This window comes from Dendrobium catenatum, unplaced genomic scaffold, assembly GCF_001605985.2.
Source record: "Dendrobium catenatum unplaced genomic scaffold, ASM160598v2 fragScaff_scaffold_1381, whole genome shotgun sequence".
In the NCBI taxonomy this organism is placed as follows: Eukaryota; Viridiplantae; Streptophyta; class Magnoliopsida; order Asparagales; family Orchidaceae; genus Dendrobium; species Dendrobium catenatum.
In genome coordinates this window covers 256,115-270,258 of record NW_021319843.1, presented here as the reverse complement: position 1 = coordinate 270,258, position 14,144 = coordinate 256,115, and the positions used below count along the sequence as shown (strand labels likewise).

The following is a 14,144-nucleotide window of genomic DNA, read 5'->3' as shown; positions in this document are numbered from 1 at the left end:
GATGGGGAAAATTATCTTTTCATTTTTCGCTAGTTGTACATAAGTTATAGTATCAATAAAATATAAGATGCTCAAAGTTTAAACATTATAATGCAATGAAATTATTAATGAACTTAAAATTTTGAAGGCAATATTCTAAACTCTTGCAATCATATAAGTTATTTGCTTACATTAGTTGTTCTATAAAGTCTATGTACTTTGAAAGTTTGAGATGATACATCAAATTTTGATCACTAAGCCGAATTTTTTGTTTGTTCAAAATAAATCTATAGAATATCTCTTTTACCATCCAATTGAGATGTGGAGCTAACATCTAGTTGACCAACACTATCATCAACATCTGAGACTGAAGCCACCAATTTAGTAGATTACATATTTCTGTCGCTGTTGTTGGGGCTACCACCATTTCTGTTTATGACATGATTGTCTAAGAACCTATGATAAGACCTTATATTGTTAAAATTTCTACACCATGCACAACTGTGGGTGCAATGAGTGCATCCCGCTAAAAAAATAAATTTAATGAACTTAAAATTTTCAAGGAAAGATTCTAAACTCTTGCAATCATATAAGGTAATTTAAATTTTTTAAAATGATTTTATTATTAAAATCACTTAATAAATTAAAGATTAAAATTGCTCAAATTTTGAATTGAGTCAACCTATAATTAAATTTTGCTTGACTTAGCTTCTCATTTATAAAATTGAATCGGCTAAGTAGGAAGTAATTTTCTATATATCCTCTCCTCTTCCGTACTGTTACCTCTAGTTCTGGGTTTAGCGGCTACTGGTTCTTCTCTAGTTCAAACTCTCGCAGCTCCCACTCGACGATTCAGCAGGCACTTCTCTCTCTCTCTCTCTCTCTCTCTCTCTCGCACAAACATCAACGCCGACGTAGTGAAGCTTCTGGATCAGATGAGCACAGGAACGAGCACCTTCGTGATCCGATGGGTCAATTTTCTCACAATGGTAACCATTTGCTTAGTCTACATTACTCTTTCAGTGTTCAATTCTTTAAAAAAAATCCGCAAACCCTGCAAAATTGATTCTTGATTAGGTTTTCGTGCACATTATTCTCCTCTCAAGTTTAGGGAACCCTAATATCTTAATGCAGTCTAAAAATGGAATGTGAAAGTTTTCCCTAATCGTTTTTATATTATGGGTAGATGAGAGGCCTAATAGTTTCCTTCTTGTCGCATTGGCTACTTAATTGATTCCCGTCTCCCAGTTTCAACGTCGCATTCGTCTATGCAATGGTTTTGTTTCTGCTACGTAAGATTAAAAAGAGAAAAAAATATTAAGTGGGGAAATAAGCTGGAAGAGTGGAATGGATTTTGTGTTCTTTGTCTTGCAGTTTTTCGAGTGTCTGTGAATTTAAAGGGCAGGGAAGTAGGTAATAAAAGAAGATTTTTTATTGTTTCTCTTATGTTTTGTCAAGACCGGAAATTTGTCATGCAGATATTGGGATTAGGAGTTATTTGTTTTGGAATATGGATGAGCACTCACCATGATCAGTGTCACAGAACATTGACACTCCCTGTAATTGGTCTTGGTGCTCTAATACTCCTGATGTAAGATTTATTTCAGGTTACAAGTGTCATATTCAATTTCCACATTCACTTTTTAGATTCTAATCCTCCTCCTCTGGCTGTGGCTCCTCAACTCTTCAGATCCTTGGTTGGATTTCTTGGAGCTTTGAAGAATATTACTCTTTTGCTGTGGGTGGTATCCTTTCAATTCCTTGTTCCTTATGATAACTGCCAATATTAACTTCTCAAAAATATGACTTTAAGGTGATCTTGACGGTGAATTTCAGTACTTGGCAATTATATTCTTGATTTTGGTGGCAATTTTGGTTTTCACCGTGCTGGCGTAAGTTTTCTTGTGCACCCTGAATGATGTTAATTTACTATTTTTCAGTCATGTAGTTCCTTATGGGAGAACTTATTTATGAATGCCTTATGTGTACTAACAGTATGAGGCCATGCCTTTACTATAGAATATGTTGGTTCAGTTGATGTGGTATTTAGATAAGGTTGCTATATTGTCTTGTGGCCATGTAATTTCTCTCGGATATTTAGTTTAATCATCTTTTCGAATTGTTCAAGAGCAAATGCTTTATCGCGTATGGTTAACTTTATCGTGCATCCGTTATCATTGATTGCTAATCTCTCTCTCTCTCTCTCTCTCTCTCTCAATGGTGTTTTGCAAGGAAGGGTGTCTATATGTTCTTCCTTGATTTTTATCCCCTTTTGTTTTCTTTTTTCTTTTTATTATGAATTTGGACCTTTTGTTTATTATTGAGAATTCCTTTTAATTGGTATGCCTTAATCTTCCTTCCTTTAACTTATGATAGCAAGGATTAGAGTAAAGAGAGGAAAGAAAAAAGAAGAATCAAAGAGAGGAAAGTAAGAGCAGGGAAAAAAAAAAAGATTCCTCATTTGAAATCAGAAGTCACCTTGCCTCTCATCTCTTATCTCAGGCTGATTTTATTTTTATTTTTTACGCTTAGATGATATTTTTTCTTCATTTAATATGATTTTCTTTAATGATTTTGCTTTAATTATTTCAGATCTGATTGATCTTTATGAATCATTTGATATGGGCCCCATTAGTTGTTTGGTAGTGCTCGTCTGTGTGGTGGTTTTAGATTGTGATGACTTTGTTATTCTTTTTCTGAAGTTATTATCTTGTCCAAGCTGGCAAATCATCCATGCTTTCTAATAGAATCCTAAAATGTTTACCTTACTTTTTTGTAGGTTTATCATAACAAACAGTGGATCTGGGCATGCTGTGTCTGGAATAAAGTAAATCTACAGTTCTTATTGTAAATGCAATTATTTAAGTGACTCGAATGCATTCTGAAATTAAGATTAAGCTAGTTATGTTGAGGATTTAGGTTATGCTGAATCATCTGCAGCATTCGAAAGCTTTTTGAAGCATATTCCATTTCTGAATATAATTTCAGCAGTCTGGTATCAATTGTCTTCAACATTTTTAATTGATATTTCATATTCCAAGTAATGATATTAATGGCATTCTATTGTCACACCTCGTGTCCAAAGTCGGCACATCCCGACAACACGGGACGTGATGAAGGGATAGAAAGAAAGACCTATTTTATACTCATAAGAAGTAAAGTGTATAAACAAGCAATACAAAATAATATATCATAGTAGGTAATGGAAGAGCAACAGATCTTTCATTTTATTATTATGAATTCAAAATAGTACATCAAATCATTACAATCTGCCACAATCTGCCACAAATTGTAAAATACCAAATATATTCTACTTCTAATTGGTCTGCCCTTGTGATGACGGTCCACTAAGCACACCGATAAGAACTACTATGAACAAAAGTAACCAAGGGTGAGTTTGATAAATTAAACTCAGTAAGTAACCCTTGTATATTAAAGCATAAACAACAAAAGAATGGGGCAGCCAACAATCAATGTATAATTGCAATACTATCACATGCCATGATCCCTACAACGGCTCTCGTATATTGTTATTACAATTATGCATGCCGACCTATACCTAATGCAATGTCAATCCGATTTATATACATATAGCTAGATATCATCATACCACTATATGACCCACCTGTCATTCATTTCTTAACTCATGTCTAATTATATCTATACATTTATATTTAAATAACTATATTCGGTTTTGTCAAATTCCTTGCACCAGGAAGGTAACATCAACTCAAGGAAATCCAATAATTTCTTATATAGTCGTCACTTTGAGAGTCTGTCATCCGGTTAGCCAATATCCAATAGTGCTCTAATGGCCTACACTCCATTGCACACATGCATATAGTTTTCCAAATTTTCATATACATTTTTTAATAGGTGTTACAATTTCAATAGAACGAAGGTTATTTCATATTAGGAGATAATTTACAAATATGATATTTATTGCATTCAATACGAGCATGTGCATAACAATATAAATTAAAAAAAAATGATATACAGGAGTTTGTGCAGTAATAATTCAAGAATATTTTATCTATGAAACTTGCTAGTTCATTATGAGCATAAAATATCTTTAAAAGTGTTTGCAAATAGTCATTAAATTTTGCAATACTAATAGGACTGGCAATTTAATCAATGATCCAAAGTTCTTATAAATACAAATAGCGCACATTACACCACTAACAAAGAAGGGCACATTTATTCAATAATAAATAATAGTTACTTACTTTTACGTGACCAACTTAAAGCTCCAAATCTGTACGATGCTCAACTGATAATTTCACGAGGACAACAACTCAAAAATTCTACAAACAAGAATCATAATTTATTATGCAAAATAACATTGAAAGACTCCAATATTTGAAACATAAAGTTTACACAACCCGAGCTTAAATATGCTTAAATACATATATTGAATATCATTAATCAAACCTAAATAATTGTGGAAAAAAATAATTATGTCGAATGCACTAAATATCCAAGATTCTATAATTTATGAATTAGATTGCAACCTAGAATGAGAGCCTATAACATTTCCTTTTAAGCTGATGACATTCTATTGAAGCATCATCTAGTGGATTTTTTATTGGCCGTATTCATGCTATTACTGCCATTATAACATTTTAGTGCATCCATTTTGTCTTTCACGTGCAAACTGCAATGTAATTTAGTTGATTGTGTAGAGACACAACTAGTCAAGGTTTTTATTTGACTTCATGAGCCATTTCATTACTTTCTCATATTATATTTGGAAAGGAATATTTTCTTTACTATGCTGTATGGATTTTTGTTTGTAGTTATTTTATTTTAATTATTTTTTCCAGGTTCAAAGAGTATCATCTTCAAGATTACAGCGCTTGGTTCTTAAAGCAGGTGAGGACTTTGCACTGTTTCTAATTTTACATTCCTTCTTTTTAGGAGAAAAAAGAAAATTTTGATTAGAATATTCCAACTTAAATTTGATTGGAATACATTTTTGAACTCTTGGATCTGCTTTGAGATAAATGCAATACATGGTCAATCAATCCAACTTTATATTGCACTTATCTCAAAGCAAATTCAATAGTTATAAAATCCAACCTAACAAAATTTGATTCACGATATCCTATCGAAATAATTTTCTTCTTGTTATACTCTAATGTACAAATTCAACATCTGCTTTTATGCATCACTATGCCCATTCAAGCTCAACAATACCAAAAATTGGGACCGCTTGAAGAGCTGCCTTGTGAAATCTGATGACTGTAATAACTTGCCTAACAAGTACAAGGTCTATTCTTTATTTTCTTACCTACATATTTTCTGGTTTATCAAGATTTTTTTCTTAAACATTTTCTGCTCTAATCCAGACCCTTAAGGCATACAAGTCAGCAGAGCTGTCCCCGGTTGAGGCAGGTTGTTGTCGCCCACCCTCAGAGTATGTGCCTTTGCTCTTCTATTCAAGGGAAAGAAGTCAATCCTTCTTAACTTCTTGTTAGATTAGATAGAGCTGTTAAAAATCCATTTGAAGCTGATCCAGTATTGGCACATAATTCGATCGATGCATAATACTTGAGTTGAAATTGAATTGTGGATTGCTATATTTAGTTTGATCTAGCTTAGATGGCTTGATTTGTCTTTGAGACAACTTGAAATCCAAACAGTTATCAGTTATCACAAAGAACAGAGCCAAATATCTTTATTTCATCACCAAAAATATTGTGATAGAGAAACTATTGATTAAGAGATTATGCAACTTATGCAACTGCGTTTCCATCATAATTATGTGATCAATGTAAAAAAAAGCAATATAAAGTAAGCAATATTTAAACTGAGATGATAGTACCATTTGAAATGACAATTTGATATGCTTCTTGCTCTACATTAAGAAGGCTTGAGCACCTTTCGAGTAGGTGCAGACTCCTTAGTGAAAAGAAGGGAAGGGAATAGAGACTAGAAAGGGGGAAACCAGAATTTTATTCATTCCATAATTCTTTCGGTACAATATGAGAGGTATTTATACTACTTGGGTAGGCCAACTGTTCAACATAGGACCGTTTTTCTAAAACAAATCTAAAAATAAAATAAAAGAAGTAAACTAGTGCTTTATGACATATGTGGATTTATTTGTCATTTATGCTTTGTGAAACGTGTTTGTACCTTCTTCTTCTTTGTCCTGTCATATTTGTAGCCCATACTTTGTATCTGATTTTTAGATCCAATCTCATATGCTGATGTCTAACACAATGCAATCACACTTCTACCTCACATGTTGTGAAACTCCTAGCTGAATATGCCAACGTCTTTGTCTATTAACAGTCTTAAATTTGAACACTTTAAAATAAGAATCAAAATACATCCGATAACACTTCAAATGCAATTATTTCTCACAAAGGAAAAAAATATTCCTCAGAGTATGAGCTGTGATGATACCTTACAACCACATTTATGTGGTTTGTCTGATGTACAAAAAACAAAGCGCCAATGCTTACTATTGTTTCTAGAAACAAAGAATAGATTTGAAAAGTAAACCCATGCTATCTCCTTTGAAAGTGGTGCAAACGGTCTCAAAGAAACAAAGTATGGCCCTTCATCTAAATGCCAAGGAAAAGTAGGTGTAAAAGAAAAGATGACTATGAAAATAAAAACTGCAAGGAAAAAAGAGCTTCAAAATAGTAGGACAAAAAATTATGTTGAGTGAGATTGACTCACGTACAACCACGATCACACATAAATATGTTTAGGGAAGAGTACAGTAGGTTTTCTTACATTGTCATTTACGTTATGGAAGCATAATATAGGATCAAATAGCAAAATAAGATACATGAAGGTGGAGATGTCAATATCTTGAGTTGTATTTCTTGATTGTGACAACAAGATATTTTTGTGGCGCTATAAAATTTACCTCAAGCGCTTCTATACTTATTTGTAGCACCATCATACTTGCACTGTCACCACAGTGCTTGCACTAATTCAAACCAATTCACCATGGCTATAAATCAAAGAGCCAAGAGCACGTTTCTCTTTTTCCACACGCTTTATTTTCATTTTTTTTTGTTCTCTTCCCTTCTTTCTTTATTCCCTTAAAGTACACTTCTTTCCATTTTAATGTTTGCTTTTACTATAAATAGCCATCCAAGCTCATTAATTCTTATTCTAACTATCGGCTCGCTCTCAGAAGAAAACCACACCTTTGATCCTTTCTCTCCCATTTTTTATAAGGAAATTAGTTGGTACAATAACAACAACATCAAGCCTTTTGTCCCACTACGTGGAGTCGGCTACATGAATCCTTTTCGCCATTGTGTCCGGTTAAAAGTCAAATTCTCATCTAAATCTAATAAAGATTTTCTAACCAAGTCTTTTTAGGTCTACCTCTACCTTTTTTAATATAAACCAAATCTAATACCTCAACTTTCCTAACCGGGTCATTGGAAGGTCTCCGTTTAATGTGTCCAAACCATCTAAGACGACTTTCTCTAATCTTATCTTCCACTGAAGCTACTCCAACCTTTTCACGTGTATGCTCATTTCGTATCCTATCTCTAAGGGTCAAGCCACTCATCCACCTAAGCATCCTCATCTCTGCAACACATAACTTAGTATTATGCTTTTCTTTTAATGGCCAACATTCGGCACCATAAAGCATTGCAGGTCTCACCACCATTTTATAGAATTTTCCCTTAAGTTTGAGTGGGACTTTTCTATTGCACAATAAGCCCGATGCATTCCTGCACTTCAACCATCCAACTTGAATTCTGCTGATAATATTCCCATCAATTTTACCATCACTCTGAACAATAGATCCAAGATATCTAAAACGTGTACTCTTATTAATGACTTGATCGCCCAAAGTCACAATCCCCTCACTAGGTCTATTTCCACTAGAATTACACTCCATATATTCAGTTTTAGATCTACTCAAGTGAAAACTTTTAGACTCTAAAGTTGACCTCCATAATTTAAGTTTACCTTCAACTCCCTCTCTAGTCTTATCAACAAGAAGAATATCATCAACAAAAAGCATGCACCAAGGTATATCCTCTTGCAAATGTCTAGTGAGAACATCCATGACTAAAGCAAAAAGATATGGACTTATGGCTGATCCTTGATGTAATCAAACTAAAATAGGAAAATACTTGGTCAAACCACCTTGTGTTTGAACATAAGTAATATCTCCTACATACATATCTTTAATGATTTGAATATAAGCATTATTAACTCCTTTCTTTTCAAGAACTCTCCATAGCACTTCTCTTGGAACTTTATCATATGTTTTCTCTAAATCAATAAATATCATATGTAGATCCTCCTTATTCTCTCTATATTTATCCATCAAACCTCTCAATAAATGTATGGCTTCCATGGTAGACCTACCCGGCATGAATCCAAATTGATTTTGAGAAACATTAGTATCATGCCTCAACCTATGCTCCATAACTAGCTCCCATAGTTTTAAAGTATGACACATTAACTTAATTCCTCTGTAATTCGCACACTCCTGTGCATCACCTTTATTCTTAAAAATATGAATCAACACTCTCATTCTCCACTGATCTGGCATCTTTTTAGTCTTCAAAATAGTATTAAAAAGTTTATTAAGCCAAGAAATTCCTTCATCTCCTAAGCATTTCAACATCTCAATTGGAATATCATCAGGTCCAACAGCTTTTCCACACTTCATTTTCTTTAAAGCCTCTCTAACTTCGATTTTACTTATATGCCGATAAAAATAAAAAATCATTATTTTCATTTAAGGTGATAAGGTCACTAAAGTCAATCATATTTTCACATTCTTCATTAAAAAGTTTAGCAAAATACCTGATCCATCTTTGTTGAATATCATTTTCTAAGAAAAGTATTTTTTGATCTTCATCCTTAATACACTTCACTTGAACTAAATCCTTACTACTCTTATCTCTTTGTTTGGCTAACTTATACATATATCTTTCTCCCTCCTTAGTATCTAATCTATTATATAAATCATTAAAAGCTAAACTCTTTACATCATAAATAGCTTTCTTAGATTTCTTACAAGCCTCTTTATAGCTTTTCCAATTTTCAGAATTTTTATATTTAAACTAATTTTTATAACAAATCTTCTTATTTTTTATCTTTTCTTGCACATTTGGATTTCACCACCAACTATTTTTACTATTAGGAGCTTTTCCCTTTGAAACTCCAAACACATCTTTTGCAATATTCTTAATATCACAAGTCATTTTTTCATACATAATATTGGTATCCTCATGCACAGATAGAATCTTAAGATTTAAAATCTTACTCTAAAAAATATTTGTATTAATATTCTTTAAATGCCTCCATCTAATTTTAGAAAATCGTTTTATTTTATTGGTTATTTTTTGCCCATTTATCTTAAAGTCCAAAACTAATAATCGATGTTGGGTACATAAATTTTCACTCGGAATAACTTTACAATTTTTGCAATCTAAACGATCTAATTTTCTTATAAGAAAATAATCGATCTGCGTTTTATAATATCCATTTTTATAAGTGATAAGATGCTCATCTCTTTTCTTAAATAAGGTATCAGCTATTAAGAAATTATAAGATAAAGAAAAATCTAATATAGTCTTACCACATTCATTTATCGTTCCAAACACATAACTACCATGGATGCTTTTATAATTATCTACCTCTCTACCAACATGTCCATTTAAATCTCCTCCAATAAAAACTCTTTCTTCAAGAGGTATATTTTGTATTAATTCTTTTAAGTTATTCCAAAATTTTAATTTTGAACTTATATCCAAACCTACTTGAGGTGCATAAGCACTTATAATATTAACAATCTTAGCATCAACAACAATCTTTAAAGTTATAATTATATCTCCAATTCTGTTAATTTTTTAACATTATTCTTCAAACTCTTATTTATAATCACACATACACCATTTCTAGTACGACTCCTACCCGAATACCATAACTTATATCCTAAACTATTAATCTCCTTAGCTTTCTCTCCAACCCATTTAGTTTCCTGAATGCACAGAATATTAATCTTCCTATGAATCATAATATTTATTAATTCCATTAATTTTCATGTAAGGGAGCCTATATTCTAAGTTCATATCCTAATTTTAGTTTCATAGACTAGCTTATTTGTCCGCATCCGTCCTTGATGTGGGAACCCTTGCCTATTTAATACTGCATCCGGGCGCCGGTGCAGCGGCCCTTGCACACTTGTCACTGTATTTAGGCCATACAACACGTCGCTTCCAGGGGACGCCCTAGCATTAACATAATTTTTTAAAAGATTCATGTCATGATTATTCAACAAGTTTTACGCTGGCTGTCGACTACCTAACGCAACCCTCCACTTTTCTCATCCAGGACTTGGGACCTGGCAACGGCAGTGTTAAAATTAGTTGGTATTTGAAAATATTATTCTATTTTAATTTTGATTAACTAAACTAAAATTACAAATAATATAACAAAATTATGAATCCATAATTCTCTAAGACAATAAATCTGTGTTCATTCATAAGAACCCATATTTTGAATCTATTCTTATCTAGTTAAATAAAAATTGGGCCAAAACAATTATCACTATCCCACTTGGAGACCAATTTTTGACTTGTTGATTTGTGGGAATTAACTTTTGTGCAGCACCTTCTCTGAGTCATCCATGGAGGTTAAACCAAGCTTTGTAAAGCCTTGATTTCTTGGCGGTTTCTGTCTTTGTAAGCATATTATTAAGTTTAATAGTCTTGTTTATTTTTTTAATAGTATATGTCTTCCAACAGTCCAATAAAGTAATATTTTAATTTCTATTAGTTTGTAACTCTTTTTGGAATTTTTAGCCAAATCATTTATTTACCAACCTCAATAACTACCACATATGATGCTTTTGTAGTAAATAAGGCCACTAACTTTTATAATCAAGATACCCAATTGATAGCGCCACCACCTATTGTGTTGAGCGTATCCCTCTGTACTTCTAGCATATGGATCATTATCTTGATGAGCATCCCTGTCTCAAATGTTTGCTCCATTCCCTGTCTCCTGTGCAAATCCCGCCGCTGTTGTCCAGCAATTTGGCACTGTTTCAGAGCAGGCCATGCGCAAATCCTGCTCTTGATCGCGCCCCCATTCATGTTAATAAAACGAAGTCGAAGTGAAGCCCGCGATTTTTCTTGAACACACCCCGAAGCTCCCATTCTCTTCTCTTCCCTGTTCGAAGCTTCCCTCCAGCGTCCCATCTCCACCTGCTAAACCAGGCCGACCAACTCCCGCACCTAGGCCGATCTCCCTCGCCTCGTTCGAACGCTTCTGCCTCCTGTGACTGAACTCTGTGCCTGCTGACCTTCCTCCCTCACAGCTTATAGCCGAATATCACTCAAGATCCAAACACGAGCCTCCTCACGACCGGCCCCCTCTTGCCCGATCGAGTTTCAATCCCGCAACCTTCAACCCCTCAAACTCATAACAAGGCAATCGACTCCTAGCCTCACACAATCCCTTCCTCCCGCCGGTCTGATCACAACCAAATAACCTCACGCAAGCCTCTCCAACTCCAACTTGATGAATGCTAAAAAAAAAAAGGTAAAAAGTAATTAATCATTAGGCCCCTTGCCTATGGAATATCGAGATACAAAACCATTGTTTCATACCCATATATTATCTAATGCATGTTTTTTGCGTCCACTTTATTCATTCTGTTTTAAATTTCCTCATTGAATGAATCATTTTAAAATGAAATCTTTTATATGTTTTAGAAACAATATCAGATCATGCTTTTCAATGAAAATACTCTCAATTAGAACATGATTTTCTGTGCAAAGAATTGTTAAGTTGCTAGTAACAACTCTTTTATCCTTCCTCCTGCCTCTGTTGCCATTTGGTCAGGTGTGGGTACCCTGCAATAAATGCTTCATACTATGATTTGAGCTATCATCCCACAAGCACCAGCAAAGATTGCAAGCTTTACAGGAATGCTCGTAATGTGAAGTGCTATGATTGTGATTCTTGCAAGCAAGTTTTCCACCTGATCTATTTTTAAGCCTTCTTCTTTTTCTTCTTGCACTGTAATTCGAACTTTTTCTTGCTTTCATTATAGGGCTGGTGTTGCGCAGCGCATGAAAACAGAATGGAGAGTGGTTGCAATCTTCAATGTGATTTTGTTTGTCATTTTGGTAAGAGTACTTATTTCCTGATCGAAAACTTGTTTCAAATCTACCATTCTTAGCTTGTTTCTTGTCTGTGCGGTGATTTGGCACTTGCATGTTTTGCTTGTTCAAATGCTGCATTTCTTAGCTGAAATGAGAGTTTATTAAACACTTCTAAAGGATTACCATGCGGTTTCAAATATATTATTAGGGTTCATTCAGGACAGTTGTAGCTATCTATAAAAGTAGATATAGAATTAATGTAAAGAAAACAAATTGGCTATTGGACAATTTTGGGCACTAATTGAGGACTCCTTGGACAGTTTTAGGTTTTCTTAAAATTAAAATTTTTGTACTAAAAAACTGCTTTAAGAAGCCGTAAGAGCATCTTCAACCGAACGCCAAACATGCCTATGACGTCGTTCGGTCGCTCCAACTGAACACCAAATTTTTCACTATTTGCTTGCGGGTGAACAGTGCGACGCCAATATTGGCATTGCACTCTTCACCAACGCCATTTTTCTGTCTCAACCAGATTTGCCGAAGAAAAGCACCAAGGAGGAGAAAGACTGTTACCTTTGCAGAAGCCCGCAGAATGGAGTTTGATTGGAGATGATTCATGGCATTTTTAGTTTCACTGCATTTTGGAGTGAAAATGAGATTTTCGGTTAGAGATGCCCTAAAAAATCCGTCCCTAATGAGGCCTTAAACATGTATTATACTCAATTTGTCGTTCTAACTTTTTCTATACTTAATCAATCTTCCATACTCATTCTTGCTCTCTTCTACTATCTACCAAGATCATTCTCACTTCCAGTAATATTAAGTTATTAAAAATCCTAAACCCTAATTTTTTAGCTCCTTGCATAATAACTACAGTGTCTAATTTTCTGATCTGATCTTTGTCGTTCAGTCGGCCGTGTACTTAGTAGCTTGCTGTGCGAGGAGAAATGCTGCCAGTAGTAATTCTTTAAAAGAAGGAAGAAGATGAATCCCAGAGGAGGAACTTGCAGAATGCCTGTTCTTAATGAAGTTTTTGAACTTGAAAAGAAAGGTCAGGTGGATATATAAAATATGTATCATTGATCCTTTTCAATGGGCTGCCTATGATTTCTGTGGCTGTTTGAGAGCTTTGTTTTTTAAGGTAGCAGCTCACATTGCTCCCAAGAATTTTTTATGTAAACCATATTGCTACTAATAGCTGTTAGTTTAGATGAATTAAGAGGTATTTCAGGAAGAAAGATTTTTTTTATGAGGTCTTCCTCTTACAAAATATATAGAACTCTTTGCCTATTCTCTTTTAGGCTTTGCTTGAGACATTCTTTTTACTATTTTTTAAAGCAACTTTTTAGTTAAAAAATTCTTGTTCAAACAATTTTTGTTTTAAAAAGTTTCTTTAGAAAGTAGTAAGAAAAGCTGTTCCAAATTAAGGCTTCGTTTGGGATAACTTTCGTACTGCTTTTTAAAATGATTTTCTAGTACAATAAATTCAAATTCAAAAATTTTTGTATTAGAAAGCTGTTTTAGAAAGCAAGAGGAAAGTTGTTCTAAACGAAACCTAAGTCTTCGTTTGGGATGGCTTTTTTACTGCTTTTTAAAGTAGTTTTCTAGTAAAAAAATTTTAATTTTTGTGCTAGAAAGTTGCTTTAAGAAACAATAAAAAAGCTACCCCAAATGAAGCCTTAGTCTTAAGCTTCGTCTGGGACGGCTTTCTCTATGCTTCTTAAAACAGCTTCCTAGTAAGAAGCTACTTTAAGAAGCATTAAGAAAGTCATCCCAAACGAAGCCTTAATCTTGTAAGGCTTTATTTGGGATAGCTTTTTAATAAAATTACTATGCTTGAAATTTATCTTAGAAAACAATAAGAAAGCTGTTTCAACAACGCATAAAACAAACTCATCAGGTTAATTATGAATTATTTATTGAGCCATCTTTTTATCATATATGTATACACGTCATTCATTTAATAATTTATTATTCATAATATTTGTAGATATGAAAAATAATGCATGCCATTATTATCAGAAAATAATAAACCATAATTTAAATATATTTTAT

The 14,144-nt window shown here is 33.6% G+C and overlaps 1 protein-coding gene across 1 annotated transcript; it reads left to right on the top strand.

Moving 5' to 3' along the window:
- Positions 1-737: 737 nt before the first annotated feature.
- On the top strand, positions 738-13,341 carry LOC110098910 (tetraspanin-10). The gene is made up of 11 exons (XM_020825862.2): positions 738-968; positions 1,458-1,570; positions 1,670-1,724; positions 1,816-1,871; positions 2,759-2,806; positions 4,803-4,851; positions 5,165-5,248; positions 5,328-5,395; positions 11,827-11,952; positions 12,038-12,113; positions 13,000-13,341. The coding sequence occupies exons 1-11, from the start codon at positions 915-917 to the stop codon at positions 13,075-13,077; spliced, it is 807 nt and encodes a 268-aa protein (XP_020681521.1). The 5' UTR covers positions 738-914; the 3' UTR covers positions 13,078-13,341.
- The last annotated feature ends 803 nt before the right edge of the window (positions 13,342-14,144 follow it).

Excerpts from the sequence above, each read along its gene's own strand:
- LOC110098910 (XM_020825862.2), top strand. The coding sequence starts at position 915 with ATGAGCACAGGAACGAGCACCTTCGTGATCCGATGGGTCAATTTTCTC. Across the intron at positions 1,872-2,758 it reads TTGGTTTTCACCGTGCTGGC|GTTTATCATAACAAACAGTG; the intron begins GTAAGTTTTCTT and ends ACTTTTTTGTAG. Across the intron at positions 5,396-11,826 it reads TGTTGTCGCCCACCCTCAGA|GTGTGGGTACCCTGCAATAA; the intron begins GTATGTGCCTTT and ends CCATTTGGTCAG.